General features: G+C 55.5%; 2 protein-coding genes and 1 non-coding gene across 5 annotated transcripts; 1 reads left to right on the top strand and 2 right to left on the bottom strand.

The window, feature by feature from the left end:
* Positions 1-2,121: 2,121 nt before the first annotated feature.
* On the bottom strand, positions 2,122-2,263 carry LOC123954735. Its single transcript, XR_006821122.1, has one exon. It is a non-coding gene; the product is annotated as a U4 spliceosomal RNA (small nuclear RNA).
* A 4,655-nt stretch (positions 2,264-6,918) lies between these two features.
* On the top strand, positions 6,919-11,353 carry PLA2G3 (phospholipase A2 group III). The gene is made up of 7 exons (XM_046025997.1): positions 6,919-7,438; positions 8,468-8,600; positions 8,847-8,981; positions 9,290-9,588; positions 10,206-10,335; positions 10,444-10,560; positions 11,140-11,353. Exons 1-7 carry the CDS (start codon positions 6,919-6,921, stop codon positions 11,336-11,338), a joined length of 1,533 nt encoding a protein of 510 aa, XP_045881953.1. The 3' UTR covers positions 11,339-11,353.
* A 993-nt stretch (positions 11,354-12,346) lies between these two features.
* On the bottom strand, positions 12,347-21,076 carry INPP5J (inositol polyphosphate-5-phosphatase J). Of its 3 annotated transcripts, none has more exons than XM_046025973.1 (13): positions 20,884-21,076; positions 18,128-19,293; positions 17,649-17,765; positions 17,411-17,519; positions 17,063-17,179; positions 16,549-16,724; positions 16,064-16,175; positions 15,813-15,922; positions 15,489-15,672; positions 13,740-13,877; positions 13,548-13,625; positions 13,318-13,422; positions 12,347-13,115 (listed from the first exon to the last, which is right to left on the bottom strand). In XM_046025973.1, the coding sequence occupies exons 1-13, from the start codon at positions 20,992-20,994 to the stop codon at positions 12,609-12,611; spliced, it is 3,030 nt and encodes a 1,009-aa protein (XP_045881929.1). In that variant the 5' UTR covers positions 20,995-21,076; the 3' UTR covers positions 12,347-12,608. The 3 variants fall into 3 exon arrangements, with proteins under 3 accessions (XP_045881929.1, XP_045881930.1, XP_045881931.1); XM_046025974.1 differs by having other exon boundaries at positions 19,172-19,293; positions 20,884-21,071; XM_046025975.1 differs by having other exon boundaries at positions 19,041-19,293; positions 20,884-21,059.
* Between the last annotated feature and the right edge of the window lie 863 nt (positions 21,077-21,939).

The raw sequence follows: 21,939 nt of genomic DNA, 5'->3' as shown, positions 1-21,939 counted from the left end.
AAGATCTACTGAAACTCCTGGGACCCAACTGGCAGGCTGGAGTCAGTTGGAAGAATGGAAGGAGCCCACATTCTGCAGCCTGGAAACTGGGCATTAAATCAGTCACCCTGTGATCCTCTCCTGGCTCCTGCCTTCAAATCCCTGCCTACTTACCCAAGGCTGTTGTATGTCAGCCACGGAGGTACCTTATATACAATCACGTCAGTCCTCATGGTATAGGCACTATTCTCATCCCCATTTTACAAATGAGGTACAAAGAGGCAAAAGAACTTGCCTAAGATCACACAGAAAGTAAGGGAGAAGCTAGGACTCAAATCTGGATCTGTCCTGGACTTATTCTATTCCATTACACTGCTTTTCCCATCCCAGGCATTGGATACACCTGCAGTTTCTAGGTGGATAAGTCAATCTACAAACAATGACAGTTTTGTTCCTTCCATTTCAAACTTAACAATTTGTATTTCTTTTTTTTTTTTTAAATTTCTGAGAGAGAGAGAGCACAAATCGGGGAGAGAGGCAGAAGGAGAGGGAGAAGCAGACTCCCTGCTGAGTAGGGAGCCCGATGCGGGCTTGATCCCATGACCCTGAGATCACGACCTGAGCCAAAGGCAGATGCTTAACCTACTAAGCCATCCAGGTGCCCCTGTATTTCTTTTTCTTATGTTATTGCATTGGCTGGGACTTCCCGTAGTATTAATAGTGGGTACCCAAGACATATACCTGAATCCTTTTGTGTTACTTTTGTATTGCTGTGTAATAAATATCTCAAAACATAATATCTCAAAACAACAAGCATTTATCATCACACAGTTTCTGAAAATTAGGGATTAAAGAGTAGCTTCATTGAGTAGCTCTGGTTCAGGTTCTCACAAGGTTACAGTAAAGATATCTGCCAGATTTCTTCAAAGAAAATATGCAAATGACCAGTAAGCATGAAAAGATGATCAACATCATTAGCTGAAAGATGCAAGCAAAGCCCATAATGAGATGCCACTTTACACCCACTAAGGATGGCTATAAGATAGACAACAAATGTTGGCAAGGATGTGGAGAAATCAGAATTCTCAAACACTGCTGGTGAGAATGTAAAATGGTGTAGCCACTTTGGAAACAGCCTGGCAGTGCTTCAAGTGGTTAAAGATAGAGTTACCACATAATCTAACAATTCTACTTCTAGGTATGTGCCCAAGAGAAATTAAAACATATGTTCACACAAAAATTTTTACATGAATGTTTGTGGAAACATTATCCATAGTAACCCAAAAGTGGAAACAATCCAAGGGCCCAGCAGCTAATGAATGAATAAACAAAATGGAACATTTGTATACAATGGAATATTATCCAGTCATAAAAAGGAATGAAATACTAATACATGCTACAACAGAAATGAGCCTTGAAAACATGATGCTATGTGGAAGAAGCTAGTCACAAAAGACCATTTATTGTATGATTCCATTTATATGAGATGTACAGAATAGGTGACTCTATAGAGACAGGAAATAGATTAGTGGCTAATTAGGGGAAGGGAGGAAGGCAGAATGATTGTTACTTGCTACAGGGTTTCTTTTTGAAATGATGAAATGTTCTGTATTTAAAACCATTAAGTTGTATACCTTCAGTGAGGGAATTGTATGGTATGTGGACAATATCTCAATAAAGCTATTCCCAAAGGCAGAGGGCAGGGGAGGTCAGATGGTGCTGTATTCATCTGAAGGCTTGATTGGGCCTTAAGGATCTGCTTCGTGGTATGGCTGTTGAATGAGCCCTCAGTTCCTCACCATGTGGGCCTTTTTGTAGGGCTGCTTGAGTGTCCTTGAGTGTCTTCACGACATGTCATCTGGCTCCCCCAGAGCGATTGATACAAGAGGGAGAGCAAGAAGGAAGGCAAAATGCCTTTTATCACTTAGTCTCAGAAGTTACCTCATGTCCACCACATTTTATATATTAGAAACCAGTGACTAAGTACCGCTCATACTGAAGGGGAGAGGAAGTAGCCTCCACCACTCGAAGGGAGGAATATCAGAGAATTCGTGTGCATCTTTAAAACACCACAGCTTCTAATATTGTTCAGTTAGTAGAATAGTTTTCAGGGTCCCTCTGACTCCCCATCTCTCTCTCTCTCTCTTCTAATAGTTTAATAAGCTGTTGAATTGAATCTAATGTGTTTCTTCCTATCTACTGAGATGTCTAGATTTTTTTCAATTAGCAATAATCGCGCCTCGGATAAACCTCATTGGCTACGATACTGCCACTGCGCAAAGCTAGAGATGTCTAGATTTTTTTTAAAGATTATTTATTTATTTGGGAGAGAGAGAGTGCACACGTGGGGGAAGTAGCAGAGGGAGAGGGAGAAACAGACTCCCCACTAAGCAGAGAGCCCCACGCAGGGCTCCATTCCAAGACCCTGAGATCATGACCTGAACCGAAATCAGATGGTTAACCAACTGGGCCACCAACGGCCTCTGAGATGTCTAGTTTGAAACACTGTTGTTTCTCCGCATTTATTCCCTGAGACTGAGACTGGGCTTCATTTATGCCACAAATACTTGGGCTTGAACCCCTACCTGGAAATCTTTTTTTTAATTTATTTTAAATGATTGTATTTATTTATTTGACAGACGGAGATCACAAGTAGGCAGAGAAGCAGGCAGAGAGAGAGGAGGAAGCAGGCTCCCTGCTGAGCAGAGAGCCCCAGGCAGGGCTTCATCCCAGGACTCTGGGATCATGACCTGAGCAGAAGGCAGAGGCTTTAACCCACTGACCCACCCAGGCGCCTCTCCTACTTGGAAATCTTATGAGGGATAGTCCTGTACTCAGATTCCTACTCCTCAGCCCTGGGATCTCTGGAAGAAGACTGCCTACTGTGCTTCCTCCCAGCTTTCAGACTCCATCTGCCCATTGAGTTTCTTCTTCTGATCTGCGGTGGGGGCTGCCCCAGCCAAATGGGTGGATAAATTCCCAGATGTGGCAGTACCAGCTGCAGCAACTTCAGCATCCATAGCAACATCGGGGTGGATGCCACTGTCTTCCTGGGCAGCCCCCAACCAATGGCAGGGCACAGCCAGGGCACTCGGGCCTGCCTGTGTCTGCCCAGCTGGGGCTCTTCCACGGGCAATTTTTGCCCTAGAGCTCCCCGTTGGCTGGCTGAGATCTGCTCAGACTGGCACTGAGGTGTGATGCTCTTACCCAGCTCTCCTTCCCTTCTACTCTCTCCTCATAGATGTCAGACTCGCAACAGTCTGAAGGCTTTCCCTGCCCAATCCTGCATCTTCCCTATCCCCTCTAACCTCCACAGGCATTTCCTCCACTACATCTCTTGCACTGCTAACTCCATTTTGGTGGTGGCTTACTAGAGGACCCCACTGACACTAAGGCCTGGCTCCCCTGGGCAGCCAGACCCTGCCCCAGCAGAGAATGTGTTCCTTTCCATCTCCTGACTTGAACATGAACATCTTGAACTTGAACATCTGTCCCTCCTCTCCTCCTCTCTCTGTTCAGGGCTTCTGCCTGTGCCTGGCAGTAGTAGACACTCAACTGTTTTCAAATGAACGCAGAATGTTCTGGAGCTAGGCACTGCCCGCACCATTCTCCCAGCACAGAGAGCTGCAGCGAGACCTCCAGATGGGGGAGGAAACACAAGCTCCAAGGGCTCCAGGCAGTGGGGAGGAAGCGCCTGAGATGGGGAGAGGGTAGGGGAGCCAAGAGTCTCCCAGGGTCACAGGAGATCCTCCCCACAGGCCAAGAAAAATCTGACCTGTCTTCTCCCCTGGTCTACCATGTGACTCCTGGCAAGTTCCTTCTCTTGTGGAGCCTCACTCCATCCATCTCAACAATGGGCTGAGAAAACCCTGCCCTGCCAGTCTCCCTAGGGAGGGGCAGGGGTTGTGAGCATCAGATGAGGTCATGGCCTGGAAAGGGCAGGATGCTCGGGGTCCTGGGACTGGGGTCAGGGCGGAGAGGGGGAAAACAGAGAAGGAAGAGAGAAGAATGAAGAGAGAGAAACAGACACACAGGCACACACACAAACGAGGAAACCATGAGACATAACAAGGGAAGGAATGAGAAAGAGAAGAGGAAGGGAGGAGAGAAACAAGAAGACATTAAGAAACAAAAAAGAGAGGAAAACAAAGAGAGGGGAAACATTAAGAGAGAAACGGGAAACAGAGGGAAAGAGTTTGGGGAGAGGACAGGGATACTCAGAGCCAGAGAGTGGAGAAATGAGACAAGAGAGGGTGGGACGGAGATAGGCAGAGACAATAACTCAGAGGGAGGGGCAGCAAAAACCGGCAAGAGAGACAGAGGTGAGAAAGAGAAAGCAAAGGAAAAAGAAAATGAGATGGAGAGGGAGGAATGGAGGAGAGAGAGAGAGAAAGAAACGAGGAGAATCAGAGCCAGAGAGGGCAAGAGACCAAGAGACCGAAGGATGAGAGAGAAGCCCAGGGAGACAGAGCGATGAGGACTGATGGACAGAGACAGGGATAAATGATCAGATCCCATGGACCCCAGCCTCTCACCTTCCCTGGCACCCACTGTGCACCCTGCCCAACCCCAGACATGTGGGAACCCAGAGGAAAGCTTCGGTTTCCCTTTTGTCTGCAGGGCGAGGCCTTTCCTATCCTGTCCTGCTGGTTTGGCTTCTGGGATCCTTTGTGCCAAGGCCTCTGAGGGGCACTCCAGTGGGAGGCAGGGCTCCAAAGTCTATCCTGTACATTGACTGACGTGGCCACCAGGTGGAATCTGAAGGGAAAACTCAGTGACACTTTCCCTCCAGGCCTAGGCAGGCTTTAGCCTGCCTTCCTTTGGGGCTTAGACAGGAAGAGACCTCAAATGTCACTTCCATTGTTTTCTTCACTGCACAGAGGAGGAAACCAAGACTCAGAGAGGGGCAGGGACTAGCATGAAGTCATACAACCAGGTCATGACCTAGCTGGGACTAGCTCTCATGGATGCTGTGGTCTGAAAATTTGGGGACTTGTTTTCTCCTGGCTAAACTCTTTCCTGCCCAGGGATGTCCTGAGGCTTTAGCGACAGTGTCTTGGGTGCCAGTCACTGTGCAGAGACCCTTCCCCAACACCCCGTGAACCGACTACTGTGATTATACCCATCACACAGATGAGGAGACTGAGGCTCAGAGAAGTTAAGACTTCAAAGCCTGAGGTCCCACAGTGCCGTGACCCAAGTTACATGTGTCTGACCTTGAAAGTTGAGTTCCTGCCACCGGACCTCCCAGCCTTCCTGGGTGATGGACCCTGTAGTACAGAAAAGAGGGCAGAGATGGGTGGCCTTTCCTACAACTGGGTAAAGTTACCAGAACATAGTTTCCAAACAGTAGCGTTCTTTCCAGAGAGACCCACCTTTGTTCAGTGGTGTCCCTTCCTTTGGGAACTCCAGGTCTCCCTACCCTTCCTGCCTCCACTCTTTTTAGTCCACACTCCCTTTCCCTGCTTCTGGAGATAAGGACTTTGGCTCCTGGGCTCTTCCCACTCTTTTTCCTTTTTCATTGTCCCCAGCCATGACCTTCTGAGAGGCAGGAGCCGGCTGGTTCTGAAGCACAGAGATGGGCCTGCACACCCAGCCACCCCTCCTTCCCCCTGCTATGAACAGTGAGTTTCCCTTCCCCAGCTCTACCCAAGGCCCTGCCTCACCAGGCCTTGCCCTCCTGGAAGAGACTAGGTTGGAGATTGAGAGGGATGTTGGGGAGCAGTAGACTGATGGGCTGATGAACAGACAGACAGACAGACAGATCACTGTTCCTGCCAGCCCTGACCTCCCAGCAAAGCTTACTGAGAGCCATGCTTCCACCCTTGAAGTCCTCCCTCACTGGAGCATGTCACCTAAAGTTTCCTCCCCCTTGATGATCCTCAGTTGCTTCATATGCACCATGGGTGTGAGCATCCCAGCTTTCCTGGATGGTTGGAAGCTGGGTGATACGTTAGCTTTGGGACACAGAAACATGCGCTGGCAATAGCCCTTCCCTGATGGAGAGATTGTTCCTGTCCCTTGGGGAACGCATGATGCTTGCTGTGTCCCACTGGTGGCTACAGTCCAAAGATGGAGCCAGCTGCAGACTCAGCCCTCTGCCCAGCCCTCCACTCCTCTGGGGACTCCAGTCCCTTCAAGTCCAGAGCATTAGCCCTGCCCTATGCTGTGCTCTCAAGGCCTGCTCTGGCTCTGTCTCCACCATATTTCAGACTGGGAGGGTTGCTGCTTGGCCAGGCCTGTGTCTTGGAGTCCCAGGAAGTGGGGAGCCCTGGGGCGCTGTCCCCTGATTATGCCTAGAGGCTTTCTTAGAACCAGCTCTGGGCAGTGGTGTACTCTGGGTGGCCAGGGGATGGGCGCTCCCTTTCTCAGAAGCCTCAGGACTTCCCTGGGGGGCGGGGTAGTGGCCACAGGGCCCCAGCCCTCCCTCAGCCCCTTCACCCAGGTCTGGCAGAGGCCATGGCTCTCTGCCAACTTCATGGAGGTGGGTGTGGCAGCCACCACAGGGGAAGGGGTTCTGAGGACGGAGTTCTGGGAGCTTCCTCTGAGCCCCTGAACCCTCCTCCCTCCCCAGGAAGGTAGAGATTCCCTCCTGGCCCCCTGTCCCACAGCTCAAGGCTTTGGCTCCCACAGTCCCCATCCAGGCGGGGCTGGCAGCAGGTGACTGGATAAGAAAGGCATGGTGAATGGGGGCGTGGGCCCTGGCAAGTGCATTCCTTGGCCAATCAGCAGCCTGCCCAGCCGGTGGATTCAGTTACAAGCCCGAGATCACCCCATACTCCAGCCTCCTTCCTACTCCTCCCAAAGCTCCATTCATTGGCCCCGCTGCACTGGGTCTGCAGGGCACTGCTTCCGCTCAGTTGCTAAAGCTCCTGCCTCGTGGGCTGCCGGGGGTAGGTGTCCTGGGGGCTTTGTCTGACTGGGCTGGCCTAGGACGGAATGGGGGTTCCGGTAGTGCTGTTAGGGATGCTGAGCTTCCTGGGAGTGGCTATGGGAGGCCCCTCTGCCCTCCGCTGGAACAGCACCTCCTGCCACTTGGCCAGGCCCATCCCCAGCAGCCCCTTGGGGACCCTGAGCTTTCTGAGCAAGGGTGCCCAAGGACTGGCCCTGTTCCACACCCGCTGGGACCGGCACGGGAGGCTGCAAGCATGTAGCTGGCAAGACGAGCCAGAGCTCACCGCAGCCTTCAGTGCCCTCTGTGCTGGTGAGATCACCCGGGGCTCCTTCATCCACACCCCTGGCCCCGAGATGCAGAGAGCCCTGGCCACCCTTTGGAGTCAGTGGGGGGCCTGCCAAGGGCCTGAAGGGGCTAGGGAGAAGCGAGCGGCAGAGACCAGGGAAGAGCAAGCAGGTGGAACTCCTGGGAGCATAAGACTTCAGCGGGCGAAGAGAGGCTGGACCATGCCTGGCACGCTGTGGTGTGGAGTAGGGGATTCTGCCGGAAACTCCTCAGAGCTGGGTGAGGCATGGGGATGTGGACTGTGTTGGGGGGTGGTGGGGGAGTGCTGGCTTTCGCCCTGGCCCGGACTCTCCCAGGCTGTGTGTCCTTAGGTGAGTGACTTAATCACTCGGTATTTCAACGTTCTTTTCTGTAAAATGGGGGTGACCGTAAGTCTCATCATGGGTTGCTTAATTTAGGTCATAGATGGGAAATGTCCTCGTCAAACCTCAGAGTCCTCATTAATCACCATGCCTGGGAGGGGTTGGACTGGGATGGGTCAGAGGTTGGCTGAGCCAAAAGCCATTACCCAGGAGGAGGCTTTATGAGGCGGGATGCCCAGGGGAGTGGAAGCTGAGACCCAAAGGCCTGGGTCTACAAATGGGTTAGCAAATGCAAGCGAAACAAATCACTTCCCAACTCCGGGCCTGGGTTTCCTCCCCAGTACATGGAGGTGACATTTCCCTCACAGAGCTGCTGGGAGCTTGGCTGTGGGAAGTGCCAGGCAATTGGGAAATGCTCAGAAAAAGGCACCATTGCTCAGATGGTAACAAACTTGGATGACTTTCCTGCACTCAGTACAGCTATCTTTGTGCATGCATGGCAGGTTGGGGGAAGGCTTTGGCACCTGAGTTGGAGCAGATTGGCATCGTGGCAATCAATGCTTCATCATGCCAGTGAGAAAGGTTGCACCCTGCCTCTTTGCCATGCCGTTCTGTGCACATTCATAACTTTGGAGTTTTATTCGGGGCGTGAGCTTGGGAGCTCTGGAGGCAGACTTTGCTTCCCCGGAGGAAATCCCTTTCCCAGACAGACAGATCTGGGTGGGCTGCCTGGCATCTGGAGCTGCCCAATAAAGCCTGTGCCTGGTTGCTCTCTTTAAGCTTTGAAACCGAGAGTCCCACAGAGGGAGAGTGACCTGAGGCCACTCAGGGCATCTGTGTCAGGGCTGGGGCAAGAACAAGGCCCCTGCTCCCTGTACCAGCAAGGCATAGCCAGCCTGGGGAACCCCAGACCCTGCTCAGCTGATGCCCCCTCTGCTTCCTGCAGGGGTCTTCCAAGGCCCTGATCTCTGCTGCCGGGAGCATGACCGCTGCCCACAGAACATCTCGCCTTTCCAGTACAGCTATGGCATCCGAAACTACCGATTCCACACCATCTCCCATTGTGACTGTGATGTCAGGTTGGCAGTGGGTAGAGAGGGCTGGGGGCTCACGGGTGGGGTAGTTCCTGGGTGCAGAGACTGCGATTCCAAAGAACCCTAAAGGATCAGCCAGCCAGATCCCACCTTGCAGGTGGGAAAGCTGAGGCCTAGGAGAGGAGATTCTTGGATCTCAAACCACTGGCATGGTAGTGACTGGGTGGTCTTAGAGGAGGATCCGGGGGGGCCCTCTTTGGTCCAGGGACCTGAGTGCCAGCTCTTGGGCAGGTTCCAGCAATGCCTGCAGAACCAGCGGGACTCCATCTCGGACATCGTGGGCGTGGCCTTCTTCAATGTGCTGGAGATCCCCTGCTTCGTGCTTGAGGAGCAGGAGGCGTGTGTGGCGTGGTACTGGTGGGGAGGGTATGTGGCTGCTCCCTTCGATCTCCTTCCCAGCCAGAGGGGATCCCGGGCTCCAAGCCCTAGGAGGGAGGCTTGTCTGTATGTCCATCCTCCAGCAAATGATGCCTCATCCTCCCTGTGCTCTCCTCAGGACAGGGCCCAGGATGTGCAACTTCCTTGGGTGCTCTACACAGGCCAGTGGGATAAGGGATGGGACTGGCAGAGCCTTGGTGTCCATGGAGATGAACCTGGGGCTTCTTGGTGGGGCGGTTGGGGGAGGGAGGAAGGGGACTGTGAATTACTAATTGCCACCAATTTCTACCCTCCAGGTGTAGAACATATGGCTCCATACCTCTTGCCCGCCTCCAGTCCAGGACCGTCTACAATGCCTCCTGGAGCTCCCCCGCCACCCCCGTGACTCCCAGCCTCCAAAGCCTAGCCCCCAGCAAGCCTCGACAGAAGCATTATCCTCAGAAGCGGCTGCCACAGCGGAAAGGGTCTAAACACACCCACAACACCAACACCACAGCCCACTGGGTCCCCATGGCCTCTACCAAACCTGATATGTCCCCAGCAGCCAGGCTGGAGCCAGGCCTCCAGCGGCCACAGAATGGCCTAAAACCCCGGGGTGAGCACAGAAACCTAACTTTGGGGGTTCCTGATATGGGAAGGTGGTCCTGCCTCTGTGAGGGGTTGTGTTGCTTCCCTTCTTTTTCCAAACTCCTCCTGGGATATCCCAACCTCCTATCAGGTCATGCTGCAGCTAGGATTTTTGTAAGCCCTAAACTTGACCATTTCACTCCTCACTGAGCCCCTACCATGGCTCCTTTTAACTCACGATGTGCCCACATACAGGGGTCCTCAGGCGCTGGTCCTGCAGACTACTCTCCAGCTATAACTCCAGTCTTATAAGCCTCCTTTGGTTCTTCAAAAGCAACTTGCTCTCTCCCACCTCTGGGCCTTTGCACATGCAGTTCCTTCTGCCTGGAGCACTCTTCCTGAGTCTTCTTGTCCTAGCTCAGCAGTCTCTTCCTCCAAAAAGCCTTTCCTGACCAACATTCTGGGTTCTGTGGTAGCACTGCTGTGTGTGTATGTGCACATGAGACAGGAAGGATGTGAGACAGGAGGACCCTGTGTTTCTGTGGCTGAGCACGTGTGCCTCTGTTTCCCCTAAATGGCAGTGGGCATCAGTGGGGATTCGCTGGGGGACTGGGCTCCCCTCACCACCATGCCCCTCAAACCCAGATGCCCACCGGGCCTGCCGCAGCTTCCGCCGCCTGGATCAATGCAAGCAGCAGATTGCGCCTCAGGAGACCAAGTTCCAGCTGCTCAATAGCGCCCACGAGCCCCTCTTCCACTGCAATTGCACACGTCGGTGAGGCCTGCTCAGACCCTTGGGGGTGGGCGGCCTGCTGCCAATCTGTGAGAAGGGGCTCCCGGGTGGCCAGACCCTGCCCCAGCTTAAGCCTGCCTCTGCCCTCAGTCTGGCACGCTTCCTGAGGCTCCACAGCCCACCTGAGGGCACCAACGTGCTTTGGGAGCTGCTAGGCATGACCTGTTTCGAGCTTGCCCCTCCACTGGACTGTGCTGAGAGCAAAGGGTAAGTCGTGGCCAGGCCAGGAACGAGGGGACATTTTCCCAAGGGGTGGTTTGCCCATCCTCCCTTTGTGTGCCAGGGCCGAGGGGATGGGGAAGCGGGTTAAGGCAGCTCTGAGTTCCATCGTCATCTTCCCCCTGCTCCCTGGTGACCTAGCAAGTTCAGTCACCTCTCCATGCCTCCATTTTCTCACTTGTAAAAAGCTTGTAGAAACCAAGGAAATGGTATGTGCAACCCACATATCCCAAGCCCTGCCTGGCACATAGTAAAATGTTTGCTTAACTCTTACTCCTCACCTAAAATCTCATTTCAGCTCTGATTCCCAGAGCAAGCCCCTTGTTACCGTCCCCATTTCAGGGCTGAGGAAACTGAGGCCCAGATTGGCCCACGTCTCTGCAGCAAACTGGTGGCCAAACTGGGGCCTCCGGGTGCCAACTCAGGTTTCTTCTGCCTCCCCCCTTCAAGGTGTAATCCCTCCCTGGCCCCAGCCCTCCTTCTTGCCAGGTTCAGTCCCCCAGTCTGCAAAGTAGGGTGGGATCTTTGGCAGCCGTGACCACCCGCCCCACTTTTCTTGGCCCACAGCTGTTCCGGAGACCCTAGGGCCATTAAGGTATCAGCCCGGCACTTGCGGCGACTTCAAAAGAGGAGACACCAGCTCTGGGGTGTGGGCACAGGTGAGGGGCAGTTGCAGCCTTCGGATCACCCAAGAGCCCCCATGTCATTCTATGACCGCTGCCTGCAGCTGACCTTGCAGACACCCAACAGGAAGGAGAAATCCTAGAACTGGTGATCTCAAGTCCAGCTCTCCTGGGCACCAGACGGGGCCCTGCCCCTAGCTCTGCTAGGCCCCAGGGGTTCTTGGCTTCCTCTCCACGTGTTAGACTGAAGCATGGCTCGGGACCCCGTGGACAGCCAGGAGGCAAGGGGAGGTGAGGCTGAAATGCTGGACCACGTCTCCTGCTGTGCTGGGTGATTTTGAGCTGGTGACCCAACCCCTCTGTGCTTGGCTGTGGTATTCAGGAGGTGCACTCTGATGGTCTGGGCTTGGACCTTGCCAGATGGGAATGAAGAAAGGCTAATTTATTACAGCAGCCTCCGGAGGTATGAGGAAGAGGTACCATATCTCCTGGTTGCAAAATCAACACGTATCTCAAAAACTTGTCCAGAGGAGCCCCAGGAACCTACTTGCTGAGCCCTGAGGCAGCCGGTGGGAAATGGGATGTCACAGAAGCGCCTGTGTCTGAATCCAGGGAAGGGAAGGGTGGCTGGGGGGGCACTGTCCAACCCTTTTCCCTGGGGGATCCCTTCTCAACAGCTGCTGTGCCCTTCCTGGCCCAGCCCTGGCCCATTTTTTCCTACTCAAAACTTAAAACTCAGATCTCCTCTGTGTCCTTGAAGGAGGGACCTCCTCCACTCTGAGCCTTAGTAACTCCTCTGAAAAGGGGGAGTCTGATCAGGGCCTACCTCATAGGATTGTTGAGGATTAAGGAAACCAATACATGGACAGTGCTTAGCATCTAGTAAATGTTTCCTCCCTCTAACACATAGCCAGACTGTGGTGGGTGTCTGATTCTGAGAGGTTCGCCTTCTGGAGCTCAGTTTGCCCACCTGTGAAATATGTGTAAGAACTGCACTGAACTCAACACCACAACTCAGGGTTGTGGCGCAGATTAAAAGAGATGGCATCTGTAGTGTATACAGCTGGAGCCTGGTAATTGTCAGATCTATCATCCTCTTGCCTCTTTAGTCCCTTCCCCAGACTGCTAACAAGTTAGGAAGGAGTCAGGAGTGAGGCTGGAGCATTTAATTTCTAACTGATGGCCTCCAGGATCGCATCCCCTTCCCCATCTTAGATGGGGGTCAATAGGGGTTTGCTGATTGTCACAGTTGAGGTGCCAGGACTGAGTTTGGGGGACCCCACGTGGCCACCCCTGGCCAGGACAGAGTGGCAGGTGCGGATAAAGCTGGAGCAGCAGCAAGAGGGACACAGGGGGGTTTGCAGGAGATCAGGGCACAGCGGCGGCCACCTGGGCCCACCTGCTCACTCACTCTCAGGGCCCCAGACCCCCTTCCTCCAGCCCCTGCCGGCCCTGGGGACTGGTAGACAGGCTGCTGGAGGCTGGGGCCTCCCGATTAGGTCTCCAGGAACCCCCACCACCAGGGTCGACGGGCTCCAGGCGCAAGGCAGGCAGCAGACCGAGGCTTTGAGGCACAGATGGTGGGAAGGCCCAGGGACCGGGCAACCCAGAGGGCCCCTCCTCACTACTGCCCCGGCTGCCACCATCATGGCTCCTGTCGGGGGCCACCCGGGGCAGGCGGCGGCTCTGTGGCGAGGGGCTGCGGCTGGCACCGCGGCGTTCGCGAGATGAAGGCCGCAGGGCAAGGCCGGGGAAGCGGGCCAGGCCTGGGCTGCGGCTGCGATGCCTCTTGGACTTGCCAGGGCTGGGGCTACGGGACTTGGGTGCAAGCAGCTCCAGGGTACTGTCATCCTCGTCCTCTGAGCTGGCACTCGAGCTGTCTGTGCTGCTGCTGGCCAGCTCCGAGGTAGGCAGAGAGATCTGGGGGAGAAGGCTGGTCACTGGGCTGCCCCACTCCCCAGCCAGCCACTCAAGGCGTCTTGGAACCACTCCCACCCTGGCCATGAGCAGACCCGGGGAAAGTCAGGCTACTTGTAGGAGACCATGGAGCAGAAGGTAGAGGCTGCAGCGTTGTGAACAGGGTCTTTGGGAAGCCCCCACTCCCACAGTGTGACCTACTTACCTGGAAGGGCTCAGTGACACCAATAAGGATACTGTGCGTGTGGCTGTAATAGCCCAGGATGAAATCTCCATGCCCCTTGGGCAGTGACTCCTCACTGAAGGTCACCTGGTGGGCCCGGGGCATAGGCCCAGGTTGGGGTCAGGGAGGCAGCCTCAAGGACTGCCCAGGTCAAGTCCCAAGCCCCAAGGGCGACGGGGGCTTCCTCCTACCCTCGCCCTCCCTTTCAGTACCTGGTAGATGCTCCCATCCACATCCTCGTGTTTGGCCCACACATAAGCCACGTAGTCCTTGCAGTGGCGGAAACCCACCTGGGGTGAGAGGATTCAGGGTGGTATCTCCTATCAACCCCCCCATCCCTCCCCCCCATCCCCCCACCCCTGCTGCTCCTCCTGCTCCTCCCTGACCATCCCTGCCCTTCTCACCCGGTACAAGCCGATCCAGTCCCAGGAGCTGCGGGCGAACACGGTTTCAATGCGGTACCTCACCACGGCCTGCTCGGGCCGCACCCACTCATCAGCCACCTCCAGCCGCACTAGCGGCACGTCGTCCCTGTAAGCGAACTGCCCAGGGGTGGGGACAACATCAGGGGGGACCCTCCTGAGTGCCCTTGGGCCTGAGTCAGCACAAATCAGCTGAGAGACAGGGCCACCGAAACCACCTTACAGATTGGGAAACCAAGGCTGAATAGGTCTAGGATAAATGCCCAGCTTCCCACCCCCCAGCCCAGGGCTCTTTATGGCAATAGCCTTCTTAGGCAGCAAGGATACAGCTTTGAAGGGAATAGGGCAGCCCTGGTTCTGCCCTTGCCCCTCCTCTGTCCCTCAGGGAAGGACTCAGATGGTGTGTCAGCCTCAGGCCTTTGTCTGCTCCACTCCTATTTATCGGGGCTTTCGGGTTTCCCTCCCTCCTCAGCTTTTGAGGCAGGCTGTTTCAGAAGAAACCAGAACATCCTCTCCCTGTCCCTAGGTTCCTAACAGCAGTTTTGCCAGAGGTGGCCTCTTGGAAATGCTCTCTGGGGCCTTGCAAGGTCAAAACTCCCACTAAGTCCCACTCTGATTGTGTTGCTTCAGTTAAGAGACTTAAGTTCTCTGAGTCTCAGTTTCCCTCACCAGTTAAACTGGGAGGAGAATTTGGATTTCTCAGGGCCTACAAAGGCATTCAAAGGGATGACAGAATCCCAGGGTTTGGCATGCAGTAGGCAATCAACAGGTAACATTCTGCAAGGGTCAGAGTCCTTGATGAGGAGGGAAGGTCAGGGTAGGGCACCAAAAAGCAGTGGTTCTCCAATGAGGCCCCTGAGTGAGGGTGAACCTCACACCCAACTCCTTTATCAAAGGTCACAGGAGGCCAGACTTGGGCGGCTTTCCATTCCCAGCTGAGGATACTGGCCAATGTCCCATGGACTGACCACATGACAGAGTTACCAGGGCAAACGTTCTCTGGCCTCCAGGTTCCCTCTTATGAGATCAAGGAAGGGAATTGGAGAGCCCAGAGTTGGGGTTCAGGACTGATGTGCGGTTTGGGGTACATGCTTGCCCTACCGGGGGTCCCAGTTTCCCCACAGAAAAATAGACTGTTGGACTATGTGGTCTCCCAGGTCCGGTTCTGACATTCTAGCATTTCTCCTTTTTACTTTGGCAACCAGACACCTCACCCCTACACATAATGCTAAGTTACAGAAACTGTTTAGAATTTAGCTTTGTATTTTTCATCTCTCAACTCCTCCTCCCCATTACTACCTCACTCACGGGCTTGGCACATAGTAAAATGGTAAATATGAATGGGTGCTATATGAAGTTTGAATAAACATTTTGATTTTGCGGGTCTTATTATATGATTACATAATGTGAATTTTCACAAAAATTCCTAATGCCCCTAATCCTTTCTCAGAAGAACCGAATTAGGGATTTAGTGGAGAAGGCATGGACTCTGAAAACAGACTAGCTTGGGTTCAAATCCCAATTCTTCCATTTCCTAGCTGTGTGACCCCGATGTGATGCCATGTCTCTGAGCCTCAGTTTCCTCATCTGAAAATGGGGGTCATAAGCCACTCCCACTCTGCTACAGTGAATGGATGCTGCTGAGGGCAGGTGCAAGGGGTTACCGGTAGGCCAAGTGATGCTGAGTTGGACCTGGGGATGTCATGATGGGAGGATGAGGCCAGGACTCACCTGCAGGACAAACTGGGCAGCCACGGGCTTGTGGTCGCTGACTGTGTATTCCATGTGGCTGCGGTAGCTGTGCTGTGTCACCTGGAGCCGGTGGCTTTCCCGTCCTGAGGGGCTGGGACCCACACCCGGAGCCTTGACCTTCCACAGGATACGGTCTGTCCAGGCTGGCTTCCGCTTCTTGGCACTGAAGTGGGCAGGGGTAACCTAAGTTTCAGGGGTTTGAGGCACAGCCCCCAACCTTGCTTCTTGCTAATCGTCTTCCCTTTCTTCCCTATCCAGAAGACCTCAGCCCATGCCTCCTCCTCATCCCAGTGCTGATCTCACCTGGTATCATATTTATTAGTACCCACATCAAATTTGAAGGTGGGTGCAAAGTTGAGGGGCCCCTCCTGGAAGCCCTTCAGGATGGGCCAGGTGTTCTTGGCCATGTTGAGCTGTGAAAGTTCAAAAGGGCAAAATTGGATAACGGCTTGGATGGGACAGGTGAAACCAAGAGCCAGAGCCTAGTAGACAAAAGTGTGGTGTGTCGTGTTCTGTGTGTTTGGTGTTTAGGGTTGCGGGCTGGGGTTCTGCACCTGGTCCTTCTCCCAGAGCTGGTGGAGCTGGTCACTGTCAATGGCAAACTTGACGAAGTGCAGGTCATAGCTCTCGATGCGGAAGTTGAGGTCCCCAAACCAGAACACGAGGCTGTTTGGGGATGGGGGTCAGCAGGGTCCATGGGGTGAAAGAGCCCAACCCAGATCCTTCTCCACCCCCAACCAAGCCACCAAGGAACAGTAGGGGGATGCAAATACAAAAGAAAGTTTGATTGAACCCCCACCAAGGCCGTGCCTCTGGGCAAAGCTCTGCCCGGTAGTTTCTGTCCCCCATCAAACTTACCAGCAATCGTGTTCCTCGATGTAGTTCGGGGGGCCGCCCACCCCGCATAGGCTCTGCCTCTCCCTACAAGGCCCACCCAGGCTGGTACTCAGGTTCCAGGAGCCAAGTGCGAGACTCTGAGGCCCACCCCTCCCTCGCTAGCCCCGCCCAAGCTCCATTTGGCCCCGCCCAGAGCCCATACTCGTGATCCAGGATGCCGTGCGCCCCGGGCCCCGGGAACTGCTGGAGGCTAAGGATGGTCTGGAAGTTGTCCTTGCGCTGCTCTGCCTTGTCCATGTGAGCGGGCAAGTGGCAGTTCAGGAAGCAGAGCATGTGCCCGAAGGCCGCCAGTCGCACGCTCACTCCACCCTTGTTGCCCTTGGGAGACAGGGTTGGTCGAGTCATGGGCGGGGCCTCCGCAAGGGGATGAGGCACTGGGCGGGGCATAGAGAGGGGCGAGGCCACCAGCCAGTTGAAAAGACTTAGAGAGGGGTGGGTTCTAGGCAAAGGAGAGGAACCATGGGATGGGGCTGGGACTGAAAGGGGGTTGGGTCTAGAAAATGCTGTGGGGTGTTGGGCGGGGTTGGGGGGGGGGAGGCAGGCGTCAGAGTAAGGGGCGGAGCATGGGGAGACCTTGCCAGTGCGTGGAGCACCCAGAGGACTAATCTATAGACCCCTTAGGGCCTTGTCCCCTTCCGGGCCGCTCAGGTGCTCACCCAATAGCCACCCAGGCCGGTGCGCGTGCAGTCCGTCTGCACGTCCCTCAGGAAGGGCAGGTGGTAGTACTTGGCGAACAGCAGCAGGATGACGCCCTGCATCCGCACTGTACTCACCTGCGGCCGGAGGCGAAGTGGTTGAGGGACCGGACACAACCCCATTCCACCCCCGCCCCGCCCCCCGCCCGGCTGTGCGCTTTCCCCTAGTCTTTGAGATCTGCTCCTCCATCCTGTTTCGCGGACCCAGCAACAGAAGTCCAGCAGTCCACAGTCCACAGTGAATCAACGCAGAGCTCGGGCCAGGAATCCAGGGGGCTCCCCCCTTCCAGGGGCTGAGGGAGACGTTACCAGCACGAAGTTGAAGGGCGCCAGCGCGTCCATGAAGAGCTCGCTCCACTGGTCTGTGAAGAGCGCGTCCTTGAGCCGCTTGTTGATCATGGAGTTCACTTCCTGCAACCTGCGGGTAGGGGTGGGGAAGGGGGTAGGGGTGGTGTGGGTGGGGGTGCCCTAGAAGTCCTTCCCATGGGCAAGGGTCTGGGAGGCAGGAGGGATCCAGGAACGGGGTCGACACCCCCGGCCCCCTCACCCTATGGCAATCATGTCCGCCCCGTCACTGTCATTGCCGCCACTGCCCAGGTGGAGGAGGGATGTGACGTCGTCAGGAGGCATGGCAGTGCCCACATTCCACGTGACCACAGTGATCCTGGGGGTGGGGGTATAAGAGGGGTTACTACTGGACACCACTCCCTCCTCAGCCTTCCTCCTGCAGGGCTCTTTCTGGGGAAGTAAACTGAGGCAGGTGTGGGTGTAAGCTCTCAGAGGGAGGACAAGTGGGCCCAATATCCCTCCTACCAGACTCTCCCAGAGGAGATCGGTCGAGGCAGGGCTGGGCAAGTCCCTCAGGAGAAGATGCTGTCTCCTGAAGGTCCCACAGTAGGCCCAGTACACCCAGAGAATCTTCCTCAGGCAAGTAAACTGGGGTAGTGTAGGGTAAGCCACCCTGGAAAGATGGCTAGCTTCAGAACTCAAGCCCCACCAATGTTTCTTGGGAGAGGGCCCCCTCACCAGAAGCCAGGGTCACTCTTGCAGGTAGGCTGAGCTGACCAAGAGGATGATGAGGTGGAGGTAGAAGGGGAGGTGGTGACCGGAGCTGGAGTTTCTCGGGGCTGAAGACTGGGGCTCGTGCGCCCACTAGACCCTGCACCCTGGGTGCCAGGCCTAGGGAGGGCCGTTTCAGGGGCTGGGGGGACACAGGGGGAGCGGTTGGGGGAGCGGCTGGGGGAACGGCTGGGAGAGCGGGGTGGCTTGGGCAGAGGTGGGGGCACAGTCTGGGCTGAGGAGGCTCCTGGCCGGAAGGTAGGGGACAGAAGTCCTGGGGAACGGGTGGCAGGCTCTGGAGGGCCCTGGCCCACATCCAGGGGCAGGGTCTGGGGTGGCCGGGGCAGGACAGGATCCTCAGGGCTGCTGCGGGGGGCCTCAGGCCGGGCTCTAAAGGAAGGGGAGATCCGGGGGTCTGGGGGGGTTTGGCTCAAGGATGTGGAGCCCACAGGACCAGATGCCTGAGCTGAAGCCTGGAGATGCCCTTCGGAAGAGGGGAGAGGTTTAGGGGCTGGGGGATCCCTCTGTTTAGCTGGTGTCCATCCCCCAGAGGCTGAGGCCGATGTTACAGAAGCTGGAGCCAGGACCTGGTCCTGAGAGGATGACAAAACTGGACTGGGCACTGGGGAAGAGTTGAAGGGGGGCTGTGTGGGCTGCTCCTCAGGGGCCAGAGCCAGGTTCAGGCCTGAGGCAGCCAGTGCTGGCTTGGGTCCCACGGAGGCAGGTGGCACTTGCTTCTGGTCCCTGGACGTCGGAGACAGCCTGGGCCGCAGGGTGGGTGGGGGAGGCCTTGGCCCTGCTGAGGCAGACATCACTAGCTGTCCCAGGGATGTTGGAGCAAGGACTGAGCCTGAGGTCACCGGAGGAGTCTTTGGCCCACCTGAGGCAGACACGACCAACTGACCCACAGATGTTGGAGCTAGGCTGGAACTGCGGCGGGTAGGAGCTGTCTTCTGCCCTCCCGGGGTAGACAGTGGAGCCAGGATGGGTCGGGGAGACACCAGAGCAGACCTTGGACCCTCTGTGGAAGGTGGCATAGCTGCTCTTGGGCCCACAGGCACTAGAGCCAATCTTGGTTCCGAGGGTGCTTGGGCCATCTTCTCCTTCACTGGGAGCTGAAAACTTGCATCCACCTTGCAGAAGACAAGTCAAAGACTCAGGGTAATCCTAACCAGGGGCTTGGGCCCCAACTTCCGTAGAGACCCCAGCAGACTCTGTCTAGCTAAGAAAGGCATGTATTTGCAAGGACGTACTCCCTAATTTCTCACTTCAATCCATTCTGTCATGAATCAGCTTCTCTTTTGGAAGAAACAAGATGCAGAACTTTATCCCCTCCCTCAAGTCTGACCCTTCTCATAGATGGGGAACCTAAGACCCCAACTCAAATGAGGCAGGGTGTGAGCCTGAACCAAGGGCTCTCTCCTTGCCCTCCTGACTGACACCCACTCCCTGGGCACGCTGGAGTTTGGGTGTCTAGAGTCAGCCCTCCTTGCATTTCCTCCTGCTCCCCTGGCTAAGGGCTACTGACCTAACACCCCAGATCTGCCCTCTCTGGACACCCTGGGTCTAGCCTATTTGTCTCCTTTCCTCCACAGTTCCTCGAGGAACCCTCAACTTTGTCCCTGCCAAGCATCCCAAACTCCTTGGTCCCAGTCCCAGAGTTCCATATAGGAGCAAGAGCCCAGGGCTACGACTAGCCATGTCAATTCCAAGCCCAGCTCCGTTTCACTGCAGGCAAGCACCTCTGCCCAGGGCCTCAGTTCTTGTTTGTAAAATGAAGGCGTCTGGTGAGGGGTTGCTGGCCACATTTTGCTCCCGAGAAGACTTGGTCTCCTCTTTTCTGTGTTTATGAGCCGAACATTTGCTAGGATTCCATCCGAGCCCATGGAATAGTCCGTCCTTATCAAGTGTGATTCTAACAGTCGGAGCAAGTCCAGGATTCTGTTGATCTTGGCATTCACTTCCCTGTGCCCAGCTGTACCCTCTCCCCTGTCTCCCCCACCTCTGAGGACAGGCAAGCAGGTATCCTTTTGTCTGGCAGGTGGAGTGGGGGGATGTGAGGCCCTGTGGGGACCTCCTCTCTCTTTCGCATCTGTCCTCTGTTTCTGATGCCCCTGTCTCCGGAAGACAGGATAAAATGTCCTCTGCCAGGGAGGGCAGAAGAAGATTTACCCTCTCCCTGAGGCCGCCCATCCCTGCCTCCAGACAGGCAGGTCTGTCTGTGTCCCATGTCCTTCTCGGTTCAGAGAACCTGAAACTCTGCCTCCACCTTCCTCCTCAAACTTAGCTCTTTGAGGCTGCATTTTGGGCATCCTCCTTGGCTCCAAGTGTCCCCCCAACCACCATACCGCCTCCAGCACTAACAACTTAGACATCCCAGATGTCACCATTTTAGTCTTCAGGGACAAGCCTCCTCATTTTGCATTGGTTCAGAGAAGACAAGCAACTTGCCCAAGGTCACACAGCAAAACTGGAGTACAGCTGGATCCCCCGATACCCGGCCCAGGGCTCTTCTGGGGGCTCCCAGAGATGGCTAACTCCATCTCTCTCTGGGTGTCCCATCACTGCCCCCTCACCCCCCAGAGTGCCCTCTTTGCCTAGCCCCTGCCAGTGGGCAGGGGAGAGTGCCCACCCCTCAGCCAGGGGCACCAGAGTGCCTGTGGTGTGTGGGGGTGTGTGGGACCAAGGATCAGGGATGGGGGACTAGTTTTTAGGGGTCTTACCTTGGAGGGTGCCCCAGTTTGGGAAACCCCACGGGGCACGGGCACTGGCAGGGGTCCCAGGCCAGCCCGGGTCCCTGGCCTCCTGCTGCCACTGCTGCTCTGGCCCTCCATGTCTGCAGCCCCTACAGCCCGGGCTGGCTCCCTCGGGCTCTGGCTCTAGCTCCTCCGCTCCCGGGAACCAGTGATGTCATCAGCCGTTTCAACCTGCTGAGAATTTAAAGACACAGGCACCTACTTCCCAACCTAGAGGTGGCCAAGGCAAGGTGGCCTGCTCTCTGGGAATCCTTCAAGCTGACTGCTGAGACTGAAATGGTCATGCAGCGGGATAGAGAATGTGCCCATTGGCCTGGCTTGGGTCCCAGCTGGCACCTGTCTGCCCCCACCCTTCTGCCAGTAGGCCTGTGGGTCCTTACTCAAAGGTGGGCTACTGACACACCTGAGGGTAAGATAGAGACAGGTAGCTCAGAGGTCAGCACCCTTTCCAGGGTCGCAGAGAAACCCGAGTCCCTGTCATGATCCTGTGAGCTGCCTTGACTCCCTGGCAGCCCAGGGCTTGCCTTGGCCCCCACCTTTGTCCCATTTTTGGGCCTTAGTGCCCGCCCCCTGCCTGGCTCTATCCTTCTCATCCCAAAGCCAGACACTCCGGCTCCAGCCACTGGAGTCCTCTCCTGTCTCAGCCTCAGTACCGCCCCTGCTATTCTGCAGACACCTGGCCACCTGCCCCGGATGTTTTCACAGCCCAGCCCCTCTCTGGCAGCTTTTCTCTTTCCAGTACTCAACTGGGTGTGGTTTGGGTGAGGGACTAGCTCAAGGTCACCTGGTGGGGAGGTCTCAGTGTCTCAGTTTCAGTGAAGAAAGGGAGCTTTTTCAGTGACCCAAGACCCATGGGAGCCAACTGGGGTTTCTGGGGGGCAGGGAACTAGGGTGGAGAAAGGCCCAGCAGTGGGGGAACAGGCTGGCAGGAAGGTGAAAAACAGGCCCAGGAAACTTCAATGGTTAGGACCCAGCACAGGGTCCCTGGAAATGTTTGCTGAATGAACTGATGATTCAGTCAAT

Source organism: Meles meles, chromosome 12 (assembly GCF_922984935.1).
Source record: "Meles meles chromosome 12, mMelMel3.1 paternal haplotype, whole genome shotgun sequence".
Lineage (NCBI taxonomy): Eukaryota > Metazoa > Chordata > Mammalia > Carnivora > Mustelidae > Meles > Meles meles.
This window is presented reverse-complemented; position numbering and strand designations above follow the sequence as displayed.